This window comes from Euprymna scolopes, chromosome 16 (genome assembly GCF_053919585.1).
Source record: "Euprymna scolopes isolate OS-2025 chromosome 16, ASM5391958v1, whole genome shotgun sequence".
In the NCBI taxonomy this organism is placed as follows: Eukaryota; Metazoa; Mollusca; class Cephalopoda; order Sepiida; family Sepiolidae; genus Euprymna; species Euprymna scolopes.
In genome coordinates, this window is record NC_136497.1 from 20,947,587 (window position 1) to 20,964,155 (window position 16,569).

General features: G+C 35.1%; 1 protein-coding gene across 1 annotated transcript in view; it reads right to left on the minus strand.

Moving 5' to 3' along the window:
- The window catches only part of LOC145296307 (uncharacterized), a 153,724-nt gene extending 140,329 nt beyond the window's left edge, over positions 1 to 13,395 (minus strand). Inside the window, exons 1-4 of the mRNA XM_080142507.1 lie at positions 13,221 to 13,395; positions 10,854 to 10,990; positions 7,315 to 7,578; positions 946 to 1,179 (exon numbers count right to left, since the gene is read on the minus strand). Of these exons, the coding sequence (XP_079998633.1) occupies positions 946 to 1,179; positions 7,315 to 7,578; positions 10,854 to 10,990; positions 13,221 to 13,258 (673 nt within the window). The 5' untranslated portion in view covers positions 13,259 to 13,395. The remainder of the gene's footprint in view (positions 1 to 945; positions 1,180 to 7,314; positions 7,579 to 10,853; positions 10,991 to 13,220) is intronic.
- Between the last annotated feature and the right edge of the window lie 3,174 nt (positions 13,396 to 16,569).

Sequence of the window (16,569 nt, forward strand, 5' to 3'; positions counted from 1 at the left end):
AACAGATCTGCTCATAATAAAATAACAAAGATTTGGTTTCTTTTTATTTCCCTGTTCTGTACAGAACACTCATAGAAACTACCCGCTCCAACAGCTACCTTTCAGCATGTATTATTGTCGATTGTGGCATGGCCAAACCTTATTTCTCTTATTCGACCCATATTTCTATTATTTCTACCCTATACATACTAAAAACTACATGAAACAATAAAAACTATTACAAAGACGAAATTTATAAGCTAAGTCCACAAAATATCACCCTTTTTTCAAGAAACTCTTTTAAAAATTTTGTTATGACTAAATCAGTGTTATGTTTATAAATTTTTGAGATGAGGATTGATAATCCGTATTTTGATTCTTCGGACTACTGTTCTCATGTCAAATGTTATTTGCATAACATTTCGGCCAATGTAACCTCCAACCTTCTTCCAGTGTATCTTGTCGAACTCATGAATCGTTTGTTGAACTCGGGAATATTTCTGTCCAAATTATCTGTATAATTCTGTAAAATTATAAATCCTCATCTTCAAAATTTAGAAACATAAGAGATAGTTTAGTTTGAACTTCAATTTCTAAAAGCTGCTCAACTCTGAAGAAGTACTAGGTAAAATTCAGTTATCAATGGAGGTTGAAGGATGATACGAAGAATACAATTACTAATTGCTTAAGACTTCTACCCGGTCATGGCTGAGGAAACAAGAGCAAGCTACCCCCATGGATTAAATAAATGGTTCAATTTTAAATTCTGTGCAGATTTCTGAGTTGACAAGATACACCTGAAGAAGGTCGGAGGTAGTATCAACCGAAACATTGCATAAATAACACTCAAGATGAGAACAGTAATATGAATAGTTGCTTAGTCTCTTCACTCTTGTCACACCACATGTTTGGCAAGCCATTGTTCCTCCGATATTTGAATGCTGGCAAACAAGAAAACCAACTTACCGGTAAAGCCTGGTTTGCAGGAACACGTAAAAGAATCAATGCCATCAATGCAGACGTTGCCTTCTCCACACGGTTTTGAACTGCAGTCGTTTTTGTTCCGCTGACACTGTTTGCCCTCATAAGCTGACGGACATTTGCAAACGGGAACGCCATTTCCTAATTGTAAACAAGTTCCGCCATTTTGACAAAAAAATCTTTCACATGGATCCTCATTTAAGCATATTCCACTTTCATCTGAAAAATAACAAAGAATGACAAAAAGTTGCAAATCAGATCTTTGCAATTTGTAACATAATCAGCTATATATATCTACAATTATATAAATGCAACTTTGTGTGTATGTGTAAGTTCGTTCCGTATAGACTTCGAAATGACTGAACAGATTTCCTTTAAAATTTACAGAACTTTAGTGTGTAACTGTAGGAGTGATCTTAGTTAAGTTTTGTCTCAGAATACCCCCGATAATTTACCAATAATCGATAACCGAAACCGTTATTTTAAGCCAGTTTTCCATGTCGTCACTTAGTAACAATGATAGAATAATGGGCCATGAAAATTCAATTGTGGGTTAGTTGATAGCATGTTTTTTTTTTGTTTTTTTTTGCGTAACGTGGTCTGCAGGTTCAAACCTCGCATGTAAATTTCTTAATGTTTCTTTTTTGTTAACTGGAAAGAAGTTTATATAAAATAATTTTGTGAAAGAAACAGAAGGTTATCTAGAGTGCAATGTAGAATAACATATTTTGGACTAAGTTACTGCATGGAGGCATGTGAAGCTTCCTATCGGGCGATTTCATGGATTTCGATGACAATAAAAATATAGGAGTGTGAAAGATTCGTTGATCATCATTCAATCTTGGGCAACGTCGGGTCTCCCTGATATATATATATATATATATATATATATATATATATATATATATATATATATGTATATATATATTTTTTTAAAATTTTATTTTATTTTTTTTTTATTCAATTTTCACCCCAAACAAGGCACAGTGCCACTTTGAAGTAGGGGCTACTATCAGAGACATAATTTGCAGGGACTTTATGAAGGGGGATGAGTAGAAAGATGTTTGTTCACATTACACTTGAACTTCTGCATATCAGTACAGTTGGGAAAGCAGAATCTCGGAAGGTAGTTCCAAAGACTTGCAGTTCTGGGGGAAGAAACTATTGGACTAAAGGCTTTCTTGCACCTAGGGATCTCTACTGTAAAGGGGTGGGACTTAGTTGCTTGTCGAGTTTGTCGGGGGTAGTTATGTCGAGGAGGTACAAGTGTTTGCAGTTTGTCAGAGCATTCATCATTACAGTATTTGTAGAACAGGCAGAGGGATGCAATATCTCGTAGATGGGACAGAGGCTGAAGCCTAGATGACAGTTCAGGACCTATAAGGTTGGCAACTCTCTTTTGAACCCTGTCCAGGAGCGAGAGACAAGCAGCAGATGCACCAGCCCAAATGTGACAACAGTACTCCATACATGGGCGAATCTTGGCTTTATAGAGGTACAGGATACTTTCAGGCATAAGTAATTTTCTAGCACGGTAGAGAGAGCCCACGTTCTTTGCAGCAGCCTTGGCAATGCTCTCAATGTAGCTATTCCAGTTTATATTCCCTGTAAACGGTAGGCCGAGGAATTTAAAAGAAGTAGTTTCAGGCAACATGTTCTTGGCCATTGCTATTGGTGGTAGAAAAGGTTTCTTGTAATTATTGAAGGAAACAAGCTTAGTCTTAGCAGCATTGAATGTGACCATCCATTTCCGTCCCCATTTCATTACAGATTGAAGGTCATCCTCTAGTGTTTCTGCCATTTCCTTAGATATGTGTTCATTTGTTTTTCCCTCATATCTGTTATAGAGAGTGGTGTCATTGGCAAATATACTCATCTCCGAAACAATTTTATCAGGGAGGTCATTTATGAATATCAGGAATAATAGAGGTCCAAGGATAGACCCCTGAGGTACTCCCGCATTTATGTCATATTGTTTAGATGTACGACCGTCGAGGACAACTTTGATTTTTCTCTTACTTAAGAAGGATTTAATTACAGTGTGTATTCTTCCAGTGATTCCATATGATCTAATTTTCCTTAGAAGACCATCGTGCCATACCCTGTCAAAAGCCTTAGATATATCAAGGGCTACCGCTCTACTCTCCCCTGTTTTCTCCAGTGAACAGTATATATGTTCAGAAACTACAGTTAAGATATCTGCTGTTGAACGGGCTTGCCTGAATCCATATTGCCTGTCAGTCAGGAGTTTAGCAGCTGTTAGGTGCTGGACTAGGGCTTGATTAACTAAGGACTCAAATGTTTTGGCGAAATGCGGGAGGAGGCTAATGGGGCAATAATTTAGTTGGTCAGTTCTTTCACCAGAATTCTTGAAGATTGGTACCACAGAAGCGGTTTTCCAGCAATCGGGAAAGCAAGATTCGTTATATATATATATGTATATATATATATATATATATATATATATATATATATATATATATAAATGGAAATTTTGAGTTAAATTATGTAGAATTACAACAAAAGCCATTGTTTGATAAATGTTGAAATAATTTTTTTTTCCTTTTTACACCATCATTTCAACTTTAATTTTCAATTTATGTGATAAAAAGCAAAATTTATAATTACCCACATCTATTTTGCTAATAACTTTTCCTCCGATTGGATGAGCCATTCATTGAAAATCCATGCATTAAGTAAAAAACTTTAATAATTATTTGTACTGCTTTGTCAAACAATAAATTTTGTTGTAATCTCTTCTCTATATAAATAAAATGAACTCATTTTTTCCCGTCTGATTTTGACATTAATAGGATTAAAAATCAAGATATTTCATCCAAATATAATATGCACAAACGGCAGAACAATATCTGAGGTGTGTTATAGGCTTATTATTTCTCAAATTCCTCGATAATCTTAGATTTCTATACTTTTTCTGCTGAGAAGTCACGGCCAAAATCGGTTAAGATCAATGGAAGTGGTAAAATATTTTCTCTCTAATAAATTCCTCCTCCCCCTGCCACCACTTAACACCGTTTGGGGATCGGTCACAAGGAACAGTTGAGAAGAGCACACCGGTTTGGCTTCGTAGTTCTTTCATGTGAAGTTATTTAAAATCACTAAACTAAGCTGCAGTGCTCTGTGGCGTAGTGGTTAGCGTGCTGGACAATTCACATTATATTTTCACGTTCGCGCCGACCTACCGTAGTCGTTTTTTTTTTTTTTCCTAAACAACTGGAATGGATTTTTCTTGGTGGCCGAATTGTTAACGTTGCAGATGTTTTTTTTTTTTTTTTTCACACTTTATTTTCCTACTTTTACTCATGACTCCGGGTTTGATCCTTCCTACTTACCTACCATAACATTTTTAACCCCCCCCCGTCCCGGAAACAAACACTCGGGCAACGCCGGGTACCCCTGCTAGTTTTACATAATTTAACTTAAAATTTCCATTTATATCATTGCTCTATCGCGTATATTGAGCTTTCTTTATCTGCTTGAGATCGTCTTATAAATACTGATACTAATATTTGTTTGGACTTTTTGTTTACAGTATTATACAACATGTATTCTTACTGCACCTCAGTATTTCATTTAATCAAATTATATATATATATATATATATATATATATATATATATATATATATATATATATATATTGTTCCAAAAAGAATATGAATTGCATCATATCTTTTAAATATATTAACGGCTACATGACGTTATAAAAAAAAATCTTATTCTCTTTCACAACACTATGCCTCCCCCACTTTTTGAATTTCCGATGACTTTTTTGGTTCTGAAATAGAAAAGGGTCATACATTTCATTACATGAAAAATATAATTTCAAATATTTGTACTGGTGTTTTGTTTTCTTAATTTCATTCATCCAGAGGAAGTCTTGGAATAAAGACGAAACATTGATGGACACTTAACCTAGTTTGTTCCTCTCTCTCTCTCTCTCTCTCTCTCTCTCTCTCTCTCTCTCTTTTATTTGCTCCAAACAAGGCAAGACAAGAGTCCAAGGAACCTTCTTTGTCTATGTATTCGCGCAAAACAAGGCAAGGCTACTATTCATATATATAGGGACTATGTAAGTAGTTGAGCAGCGAGATATCTGTTCCCATTACAACTTTTGCATGTTGGTATAATTAGGGAAGCAAGGGGAAACGGGAAGAGAATTCCAAAGTCTACCAAGTCAATTATTAGCGTGGAAAGCTTCTGGTACCTAGGAAATCTAACAATGAAGGGCTTGGACAAACTTCTTGACAAGTCAGGTGTATGTAGATTGAGGGGGCATGAGTTCATCAAAGCATCTTCCATTAAATTACTAGTAAAATAGGCAGAGAGATGCAAAATTGCAGCGATGGGACAGAGGTTGGAGGTCGGTTGATATTGCCTGTTAGATTAGATAATATTTTTTTTTTGTGCTGGATACTCTCAGATGTGGATTGAGATGAGAAGCGTCCGTGTGATTATCAAGTTATTATCTGGGATTCACTTTAGAGTCTCTCTAGCATATACAAGGTTAGGGATTTTTAGCAGTCAATCAGTTGAGCTAAAAACTAGGATAGTGATAACACGATATTATGCTCAGCTTCTGTTTCTCTTCTGAGGGAGAACTAACAATTCCCATTTCATGCACACGCAATCATACATATACACACACTGACAGAAAGTGGCACATACACAATGTCTAATTCTCTCACACTGTTACACACATGTATACATTGAGAAATGACAAATTCACTTTTAACCCTCATCAAGAGACAAGAGCCAGCGGAATAACATCAGTCACCCAGCTGTCCAAGCATTTTGGTCAGGGGTGTCTTTCAGATGAGGATGAAGTATCAAACAAGCCTGCCACAGAAATAGCAAGAAAGAGCCGGCAGAAATATACTGAGACCTTCCAAAGGATGAACCTTAAAGAATGAGACCAATATCAGTGTGCAAAGTATTTTTTGGGGAACTCTCTCAGGAATACATAGACAAAGGGGATCCCTCCACCACGATCAGGAAAGGGTTATAATGGTTGCTTAAGACCAGGTATTGATGACCAATGCATTGAAGAAGATGGCAGCCATCAGTAATGACAACAAATGCAGGTTCTGCCATACAGAATTAGAAAGTGTGAGTCATCTGATATCAAGTTGCAAGGTTCTTTTGGGGGACGGCTACTATACAGCAAGACATGATGAAGTATGTAAATACCTCCACTGGACCAGCTGTAAAAATTAAACATCCAATGTAGCAGCAAGTCTTGGAAACATCAACCTGAAAGAACAGTTGGCAATGACTTATATACCATACATCATGACCATGTAATCCTTACAGCCACCTACCTTGAAAATGCTGCTGTCAAACCTGACAGTTATATGGAATAAGTCAGAGAGAGAGTTGCAACCTTGGTTGAAGTGAGTGTCCCTAATGATGGAGGTTTGAATAGAGTTGAAAAAGAGAAACAGACCAAATACTAAGGTCTCATGTATGATATGAAAAGAAACTGGAATCTTAAGGAGATATCAATCATACCAGTTATTATAGGTGCCACAGGGCTTATAAAGAAGAACCTGAAGTCCTACCTAACTAATATTCCTGGTGAACCAAATGCAAAAGAGATCCAGACAATTGCACTTAAGGGAACAGCAAGGATACTAAAAAGAGCTCTCAGTTGGTTTCAATAAAAAGCAGGGCAATGTTGGCAGCTGGTTTGGCTGCCTCATACTCAACCTTACAATCTTCAAAGGAAGAAAATTAAAAAAAAAAAGTTTTTATCTTTATTAAATGAAGATTTACTTACATTAAAGAACTTTGAACCTTTGCAAGTTACTTGTTTTGACATATGAAATACTCTTTTCTAGGCATGTGCTTTTCTTTCTCCTTCTTTCTGTTTATTTTCCATATATCATTTCTCCACTCTACCTCACACGTGACTTTCAAACTTCTTGCTTCACCATAGCTCACACATTATTTTTTCATTTACAATTAAATTAAAATAAAAACTGCAATATTGTAAAAAACACTTTTTTAATTTTATCTAAAAAAATAATAATTCAGTCACTAAATTAAATACACCAAAATGAATTTCTGTTTCATCGTAAACAAGTCAGCCGTTTTAACGTTTTTAATAATTGAAGAAAAAAAAATTATTATTTTGTGATTCTTCTAAGTTTGAATGGAATTCGGAAGCATTAAAACTGTCGAATATAAAGTAATTTATGGCTTTAAAATTCTTAGCAAATTCTCATTTAATATAATAATGACACATAAAATAAACTAATGAAAATGATATATGAGATTGACCAATGAAAATGAAACATGAAATCGACCAATGAAAATGAAACATGAAATAAACCAATGAAAATGAAACATGAAAAAACCAATGAAAATGACGCGTGTTTACCTTTCAGATCACGTTTTGAACAAATGCAAGTTTTATTTAAGATCCGGTGATCATAATAGCATTCTCCGTTTGGACAATCACTGTCTTTGCAAACATTGGAATAAATTTCACAGTTTTTGCCTGAGAAGCCTTCCCTGCATTCGCATTTATAATGACCAATGGCGTTCACACATTTGCCACCATTAAGGCAAGCATCTGGATTTAACGCACATTCATCTTTCAAAAAATAAAAAAAAGAAAAAGAAAAAGAAAAAACAATCAGCAAAAGGAAAACAATAAAAAAAAATCAAAAAAATCTATCAAAGCACAACGCATTATAATTGGAAATTTCATTTATATATTTCTGCATATAATAAATATAAGTTAATCAACGTTTGTTGCCTTAAAGCTTCTTTTTTATATACTTTAATAATACAAAGACATAAATTATGCTTTAGTTCTGAGATGTTTTAAGAATTCTGTTTTACTTGTTCTAATGAGTCGTAATTTATAATTGATTGATCAAATTACACGTTTCTCTTTTAGCTATCTACTTTGTCACTCTATGCTGATTAAACCATTTTCTAATTTTAATGTCTGCACATTTCTTTTGTCATTTAATAAAATATGCTGGTTTTAAAGTGCAATCAAATAAAAACATGACTTTTAAATTGGTATCTTATATAAAAAAAATAAACGAGGCTTTAAAATGGAGCATTCTATGAAAAGTGTTGATTTAAAAAATAAAAAAAAGTCTTAAAAGTGTTATATTGTAAAACTAAAACTGACTTTAAAAATGCTTTCCAATAAACCATTTGTTTTCTCAGAGAAGAAGATAATTCCTGGAAAGATGGCATCTTAGGATGGAACTGTAACATATTCAAGTTCGACACAAGCCCTTTTATGTGCAAGTATGCTATATAATAAAAATGCTATCCATGGGATCGTTAATAAACTCCACAAGCTTTTTTGCAACCTAACCATATTTGGTACAAATAAACTTTAGTTAATGCCTGACGTGTCCAAGTTTAAGTTATGGATGTTTAATAAATTTCGTTTTACTACAATACCTTTTTATTACAATACGCTGTAAGCACACCTAAATGTTACATGCAAAATGGTCAATAATTTTTACCTACTCCTCGCGAAACACTGATGAGTATTAATGGCCATGTTCAGTTCAGGGATAGTCTGGGAATTGTTTTCATAAACAGTATCTTTGAAATAACTAATGTAATGAATATGATTCCTCCTCACAAGAATATGATTGGCTGGTGTAAGCCATAAATATGAACGGGTGTAGCAGTCTGGAAGAGGCATCAAAAGATATGCTGAAAGCTTAACGCTTAACCACATGACCAGCTATGGCTACGGACAACCATTTTTAAGACTACTTACTCGATTGTATTACTCAATTACTGAAACTAAGACCACTCAGCTACTTTAAATATCAACTACAAAGATAAAAACCTTGGATGAAATTACGGTCCGATGTGTGTTAAGCCCAATCATGATCATACCTACTGAAGTATCTTTATATTATTGAATGGCAGTAAAGCAAATACTTTTCAATATTCATGAATCAAACATGGTGGACACATTAAGCATGAACTGAAGTTTATTAGTGTAACACACAAAAAAAAAGGAAGGAAAAAAGTAATTAAAAAAAAAAGGCAATAGAGCAAAGTGATTCAGTAACACACAACAATAGTCTCCAAGTATTCTTCTACAACCGTCTCAAGAATTCTCTTCACCGCTCGTCTGCATACATCCCACGACCTCATTTTATGCAGTCTCCTGCCGAGATTTTGAACACAAGCCACAAGATTTCCCCTCACTTTGCAAGACTGCTTAGTTATAAAAGCTGTGGGAGCCGCCATCTTGATTCTTTGGTTCCTCCCCTCGATATGATGTACAGATACTTTAATGGTAAGCTACAATTTTCCCTACACTCCCTCTTAAGCTTATGATCGCAGACAGGGTAGGGAGGGGCGATCGTCTTTGCCGAGTACTCCTTCGAAGAGGAACAAGACAGGCTTCATCCTTACATATGCTTTCGTCTGCAGTCTGAGGGTCAAGAATTACTACATCCACCGGAAGGCTGCTAATATCCGAATCACTGCCTGCTGATGCTTGCGTAAACCAGAGCACTGGCTCACTGGTCTCAGAATCTGATTTGCTCTCGTCATCCAATGGTGGTTGCAATTGTATTGCTGGCCATAAGTTGTTAATGTGACAGGGCGCACAATCAATTTGCACTGAGTGCAGGCTAGTTATCTCAGTGACGTGTTTGGTACCATATCTTAATTCTTTCTACCCTCCCTGCACGACAGTTTGATTCCATATGATGCGCACACGCGCAGACACTTTAATGGTAAGCCACAATTTTCCCTAAAATTTGTATCAAATACTAGCATGGGTGCCCGGCATTGCCTGGGTGTTTGGAGGTGTGTGTTGAGCAAAAAAAAAAAAAAAAAAAGTGGTAGTAGGAAGGCAGGCTCGAACCCGTACCGTGAAGGAGGAAAAGAACGGGGAAAAAACGTGATGTCTTTGCTGTTACGACAAAATCGGAAGTGATGTAGGTTTAAATTAAGGCTAGACAATCGAAAAAAGTGGATGACTTTCGAAAATATCGGTGAAAAAAACGACTCCTCCCTGTAGAAAAGTGCCCAGTTGAGGGTGAAGAAATTAATGTATTTAGCTAATTTTTCGGTATTTGTCGTCTGAAGGGTCTAGCTTCAAAACGATACTGATCTTGTGAAAATTCGTCGCCTCTGTCGAAAGTTTTAGACATACATACAAACATACATACATACATTTATATATTGGTAGCTCAAATTTTCGAACCAAACCGATTAAAAAGCTTGTCCTATCTCTGAATACCCTTTATGTAAAATTTCAAATGTTTAGACCAAAAATTGTCTGAATAACTTGGTAGAGACCGCAGAGGTCAATTAAAAAAAAAAACTTTGACCCCTATTATGACCTCTTAACATTTATTGTATTGGGCTCAAATCAAATTATTAAGTTAGATCCATGTCCAAGGAACCTATATCTAAAATTTCAAGTGTTTATACCCAAAATTGGCGGAGGAGTTTGGTAGAGTTCTCAAAGGTCAAATCGTTGAACTTTGACCCCTTAACAGCTAAATTTCTGGCCGAAAACGGATCACATCGATTTTCCCAAATCTCAGTACCCTGTATATCAAGTTTGGAGTCTGTAGACTGAAAATTGACAGAGTTATTGTGTAGGGAAATGTACACAGACAGACAGACACACACAGACAGACACTTTCACTTTTATAGATATAGAGATTGTGGAATTACAGAAAGAATTGTGAATTTTATTACTGATTTTAATCGGTAGTATTTCTTTTAGAGTTGGGGTGATCACCTTGTATCAAGAGACGAAACACTGATGCTATTTCATATAGACTGGATAACATCATCTTGTGTGCTACAAAGCAAATAATTTACAAGAAAAAACAATGTAGTAATTTCTTTGGTACTTACTGATGTCTTCATCGCAGTATTGTCCTTTAAAGCCATTATGTTGGCAACGGCACTGCGAATCAATTGTGGCAAAGTTTGAATAACAAGTAGCATCATTTTTGCAGTTGTTCTTTAAGCAATTGTTAGATTCATAACATCTAGAACGAAACAGAAATGAAAATATGTTAAAGATTTACAACTTAGAGCAAAATAGTCTCAATAGTCGATTGCTTAAATTTAATGAGAAAAAGTTGAGGACATCTTTGATAACATTAAAAACATCATTGAATATGTTGATGACATGGAAGACATTATGGATAACATAGAAAGGACATCATCACTAACATGGAGGTCATCAATAATAACATGGAGGACATCAATAATAGCATGGAGGACAGCAATAATAACATGGAGGACAGCAATAATAACATGGAGGACAGCAATAATAACATGGAGGACAGCAATAATAGCATGGAAGACAGCAATAATAACATGGAGGACAGCAATAATAACATGGAGGACATCAATAATAACATGGAGGACATCAATAATAGCATGGAAGACATCAATAATTACATGGAGGACAGCAATAATAACATGGAGGACATCAATAATAACATGGAGGACATCAATAATAGCATGGAAAACATCAATAATTACATGGAGGACAGCAATAATAACATGGAGGACAGCAATAATAACATGGAGGACAGCAATAATAACATGGAGGACAGCAATAATAACATGGAGGACAGCAATAATAACATGGAGGACATCATCACTAACATGGAGGACAGCAATAATAACATGGAGGACATCAATAATAGCATGAGAGGACATCATCAATAAATGGAGAATGTCATGGTTATCGAAAACATTGTTGATATCATAAGAATATCGTTAAGGATAATAATAACCACATCATACAAAACCAAGATATCATTAATAACAAAGAATATTGCTAATGGTGGTGAGATCAACAGTGGGGATATCGTGGATAACATCGAACACATTATTGATAACAGCAAAGACAACATCAAGAACATTATTGTTAACATCGAAGTAATCATCAGTATCATTAAGGATATCATTGGGAAGATCATTAATAGTATCAAGATGACAGTGGATAACCTTGAAGACATGATACATATCAGTTTAATAATTTTCTTTCACCTTTCCCATTTTCACTCTTCTTCCTTTTCATTGCACGGCAGAATCTGCAATAGTGGATTTTTGCTTTCACTTAGCATGCTCACAGATTTGATCAGGTTGAAAGTCGGTTTAATATTCTATGGGCCGTCTGCTCATCTCATCATCGGCCTTCTTCTGGGTCGTTTCTCAGAAACTTCAAATTTAAAAGTAAGTTCTGTAGAAGTGTCGACATTGTTGCAATCAGTACATGATGATGCATATCCGATTACAACTATAATCCAAATAGTTCAAATAATCCAAATAATCAACCCTCATCTTCAAAATTCCAGCACAAATAACTCCACAAAATAAAACATTTCTAATCCCATAATTTCAGGGATGTCATCTCCATTTTCATACACTTATTATCATTCACTTTTTTAAACACTATTTTGAGATCTGCCCTTTTATCTCATCAAGATTTCTAACTGTTTTCTTATGATTACCTGTCCTGGAACGGGTATTCCAACAAGTATGTTATTATTAAACATATATATATACTAGCATTTCAGCCCGGCGTTTCCCGGGTGTTTGGATGTGTATCGTGAGCAAAAAAAAAAAAAAAAAAAAAAAGTGGTAGTAGGAAGGCAGGCTCGAACCCATACCACAAAGGAGGAAAAGAACATAAAAAAAAACTGACGCCTTTGCTGTTACGACTACCGCCAAATCGGAAGTGACATAATTTAAATTAAGGCTAGACAATCGAAAGGAGAGGATGACTTTTAAAAATATCAGCGAAAAAAGCGACCCCCCCTGTAGACAAATGCCCAGTTGAAGGTGAAGATATTAATGTTTTTAGCCAATTTTTCGATATTTGTCATCTGAAAGGTCGAACTTCAAAACGATACTGATCTTTGTAAAATCCGTCGTCTCTGTCGAAAGTTTTAGGCAGACATGCAAACATACATGCATATATTTATATATTGGCAACTAAACATTTTCGACCCAAACCGATTAAAAAGCTTGCCCTATTTATTGTTTTGGGTCATAATAGGGGTCAAAGTTAAAAAAAAAATTGACCGCTTTTCTGCTTTTTTTGTTTTTTGTTTGCTCAACATACACCTCCAAACACCCGGGCAACGCCGGGCTGAAATGCTAGTATATATATATATATATATATATATATATATATATATATATATATATATATATATATATATAGGGATATAATATAGATATAAATGTAGAATTACTTACTTCATACCAAGAAATACTCCAGACGGACAATGGCACATGTATCCCTGCGGTAACTCCTGACAAATCCCACGAATACCACAGATACTGCTGTTACAATCTGGATTCAACTTCCTTTCACATTTTGTTCCAGAAAACCCTGAATCGTTATTAAAACAAAAACATTTTTGATAAAAACATTTTCTTTTCATTAATGGTTATAAATTTGTGAATTCTAAAACAATGATTTTAATTATATACAAAAATGATGTTCATTCATCACATTAGATTTAGGCAACATACCTTCTTTTAGACATGTTTTATTGCATCAGACTAACAGTTTTATTACAGATATTAATATCACCCCACCCCCAAAAAATGCTGTCCACCTGTAGAACTTGTAATTCAATTTACAATCCTTTCTTTATATGAGATATAAATAAACTTAGGTTCATGATGACTTGTCCACCAAGTTTAAGTTATAAATATTCAACAATTCTTGTTTTATCATACGTTTTGAATATATACCTCTGCATTGTGATAAAACATGAATACGACTGATTTTGGCTGTGATGACCCCTCATCAGTTTGGGGAAGAGTCTGGGGGATTATTTCCATAGATATTGTCTTTGAGATAATTTTACAGCTAAATACTTGTGGGGAAGGCGAGTTATGGCCGATCAGTATGAAGCCCATTCAAGATCACACCTCCTACTAATGAGACGATCACCAGAATGTCCCTCACATAATTGAAGTGTAATCAAAGTCTGTTAAATATTCAGAACTGAAAGTCAGTGGACAGGTTAGTTGTTGTTTCACAACGTTTCGGCCAAGTATTCCTCTAACCTTGGTCAGGTAGTTAACTGTGACAGGATAGAAATGCCGAGACTTTTAACAGTATCCTCAGTAATTACTGCCTTCCATAGTTGTCGTCTCACCACGTTTTAATCCTCTGGTTGGCTTTGGGTGGAATCGAAACCACTCTTTAGACAATGCTCACCTGGAATAGTGGAGATTCAACGCCTCTATCCACTGCGCTACAGTCCCCTTGTCTGAAGATAGTAGTTTCGATTCTACCCAAAAACCAGCCAGACGCTTAGTTGGCTAAAACGTGGTGAGATAACCACAATTTGGAAGGCAGTAATTACTACGGACTCAGCATTCATATCTCATTGTGGTTAACCACTTGAAGAAGGCCAGAAGAATAGTTGACCGAAACATTGTGAAACAGCAACTATAAAGATAACGATAACAGTCTGCAAATAACTAAAATATACAAATTACTCATCTCAAAGGATTCCAGTAATAAAAGAATTAGAATTAATTTGATTTGATATACATTAGAAAAAAGTAATAAAATATACTGTGCAGAACATCGTATTATTATAACGTAAAACAATTATAGTTAATTTTTTTATAAACCGTATATGTGATATGATTCAATAAAAAACAATTACAATCCGCGTTGTCATGCATTATTGAAGTCATTTCCAAATAACGATAGAATAAAATAACTGATATTCGTTACAAAACAAGAAAGTAATTTTGAAGGCTTTAAATTGATGAATAAAAAATAATTTCTGACTGTGGTGTATCTGCAAGCAAAATGAAGGGCTTACCTGTGTTGCTCCATGTGAGAGAAGAGAGACAAAATGGCCGACTCATTTATGGACTTGGAGTGCATGATGGGAAAGATAGTGCATCATGGGAAAGGTAGTTTTTTGGGGTTTTTTTTAAAAGTAGGACATAAAAGAAGGTAAGCACGTCATTAAGACAGATTGGAGAAAGGAGAGAGGGGAGCCTTTGCGTTGGGTAAGCATTTTTAACCAGCCTACTCTTCTACAGTTCATTTGTACTTCTAATTAAATAATAAATTTCAATTATATCATCTGCGCCTTTCGTAAAAAATAAATTGTAATTTTGCATAATAACGTTAATAAGTCATTCGTAACGTTTCATTGGAGAACCCCTTTTGGCCTGCCTACAATTTTCTTGTCAACTGAAACAGATTTTCTTCTCTCGTTAATACCAAAGTAGTTACCTCATTGGATAGTAACGTTTTATCCTTTCATTCTCTTATTTTTTATTGTTCTGCCGTCTAAGTTATAGTGAAGATAAAGTAGCAGATGTTCAAGTTGCAGTTATTGAACTTGGTGGCCTTCTCTATATTTAGTTATATCCCGTGTCTCGAGTGGGTGTTCAATATGGTGTCCAGCCAGCAGTCTAACGTTTTATCCTACGTAGTGGGAAGTACTAAACGAACTAACATTGGTAGCAGAGCGAAGTTCTTTCGTGTGGCAGATATATCTGTTCAACTTACGTTGAAACACAAGTTAAAGAAAGATGGCGTCATTTACAAACCAGCCACCTATTTTGCAGAGTGAAGAAATGTACACCGAGTGGAAACAATATGGTCTTCACGGATTTATCTAAGGAAAAACAGGGCCAAGCAGTATTTTTGTCATTACCACAAAACATACAAGAATATGTTCGACACTTAGACATCACAAATATCGGCCGAATTGAGGAATTAAAAATAATTACGGACAAGTTGGACGAGATGTATTTAAGGAATGAAAACACGATAGCATACATGTCATTCCAAGAATTTTACTCTTACAAAAAAGCTGCTGGAATAAACATAGACGACTTTTTCGTGCGTTATGAATTTTTGTACCAGAAATTACATTAATACGGAATTTCTCTGCAGGAAGCATTTCTTGTTTTATACGCAGCGCATGTATCGGAAGAAACAAAAAATAAGCAAGGACAACATGTAAAAGTTTAACTTCATGCAGCAATGAAAGATACTTAAAAAAAAGTGTTTTCTGATATTTCTTCATTGGAATGCAAAACAATTCTTGCTAGCAAGGAAGAAATTGAAATCGAGGAAACAAAACAAATTCAACAGACAGACAAGGTAGGACAATACGTTGTTTCAAATGTGGTTCTATTAGGCATTTTGCCAGAGACTGTACTAGTTTTAGTCCTTGAAATATTAACACTGTTGTGGATTCAAACCATGTGCACATCTCATTAATTAATTCCGAGTCCTGTTATAAATGATTCTAGTTTAAAAATGTCCAATCTTGTTAAAGATTCTGGATGTTCTTGAACTGTCACTGGAGAACTTTGGTTTAATGTATTTCTTGGTACATTAAATGACCGAGATAAGCGGTTAGTGAAGACTTTTAAAGCCAACAGGACATTTTGTTTTGGTGATGGAGAGGAAGTAAAGCTAATTAAAGCAGTTAAATTTCCGGTAACTATAGGAGGCATAAAAGGTGTCAGAGCATACATAGAGGCTGACATTGTCAAAAATGATTTACCCTTGTTACTAAGTCATAAATCAATGAAAACTACTGGCATGGTA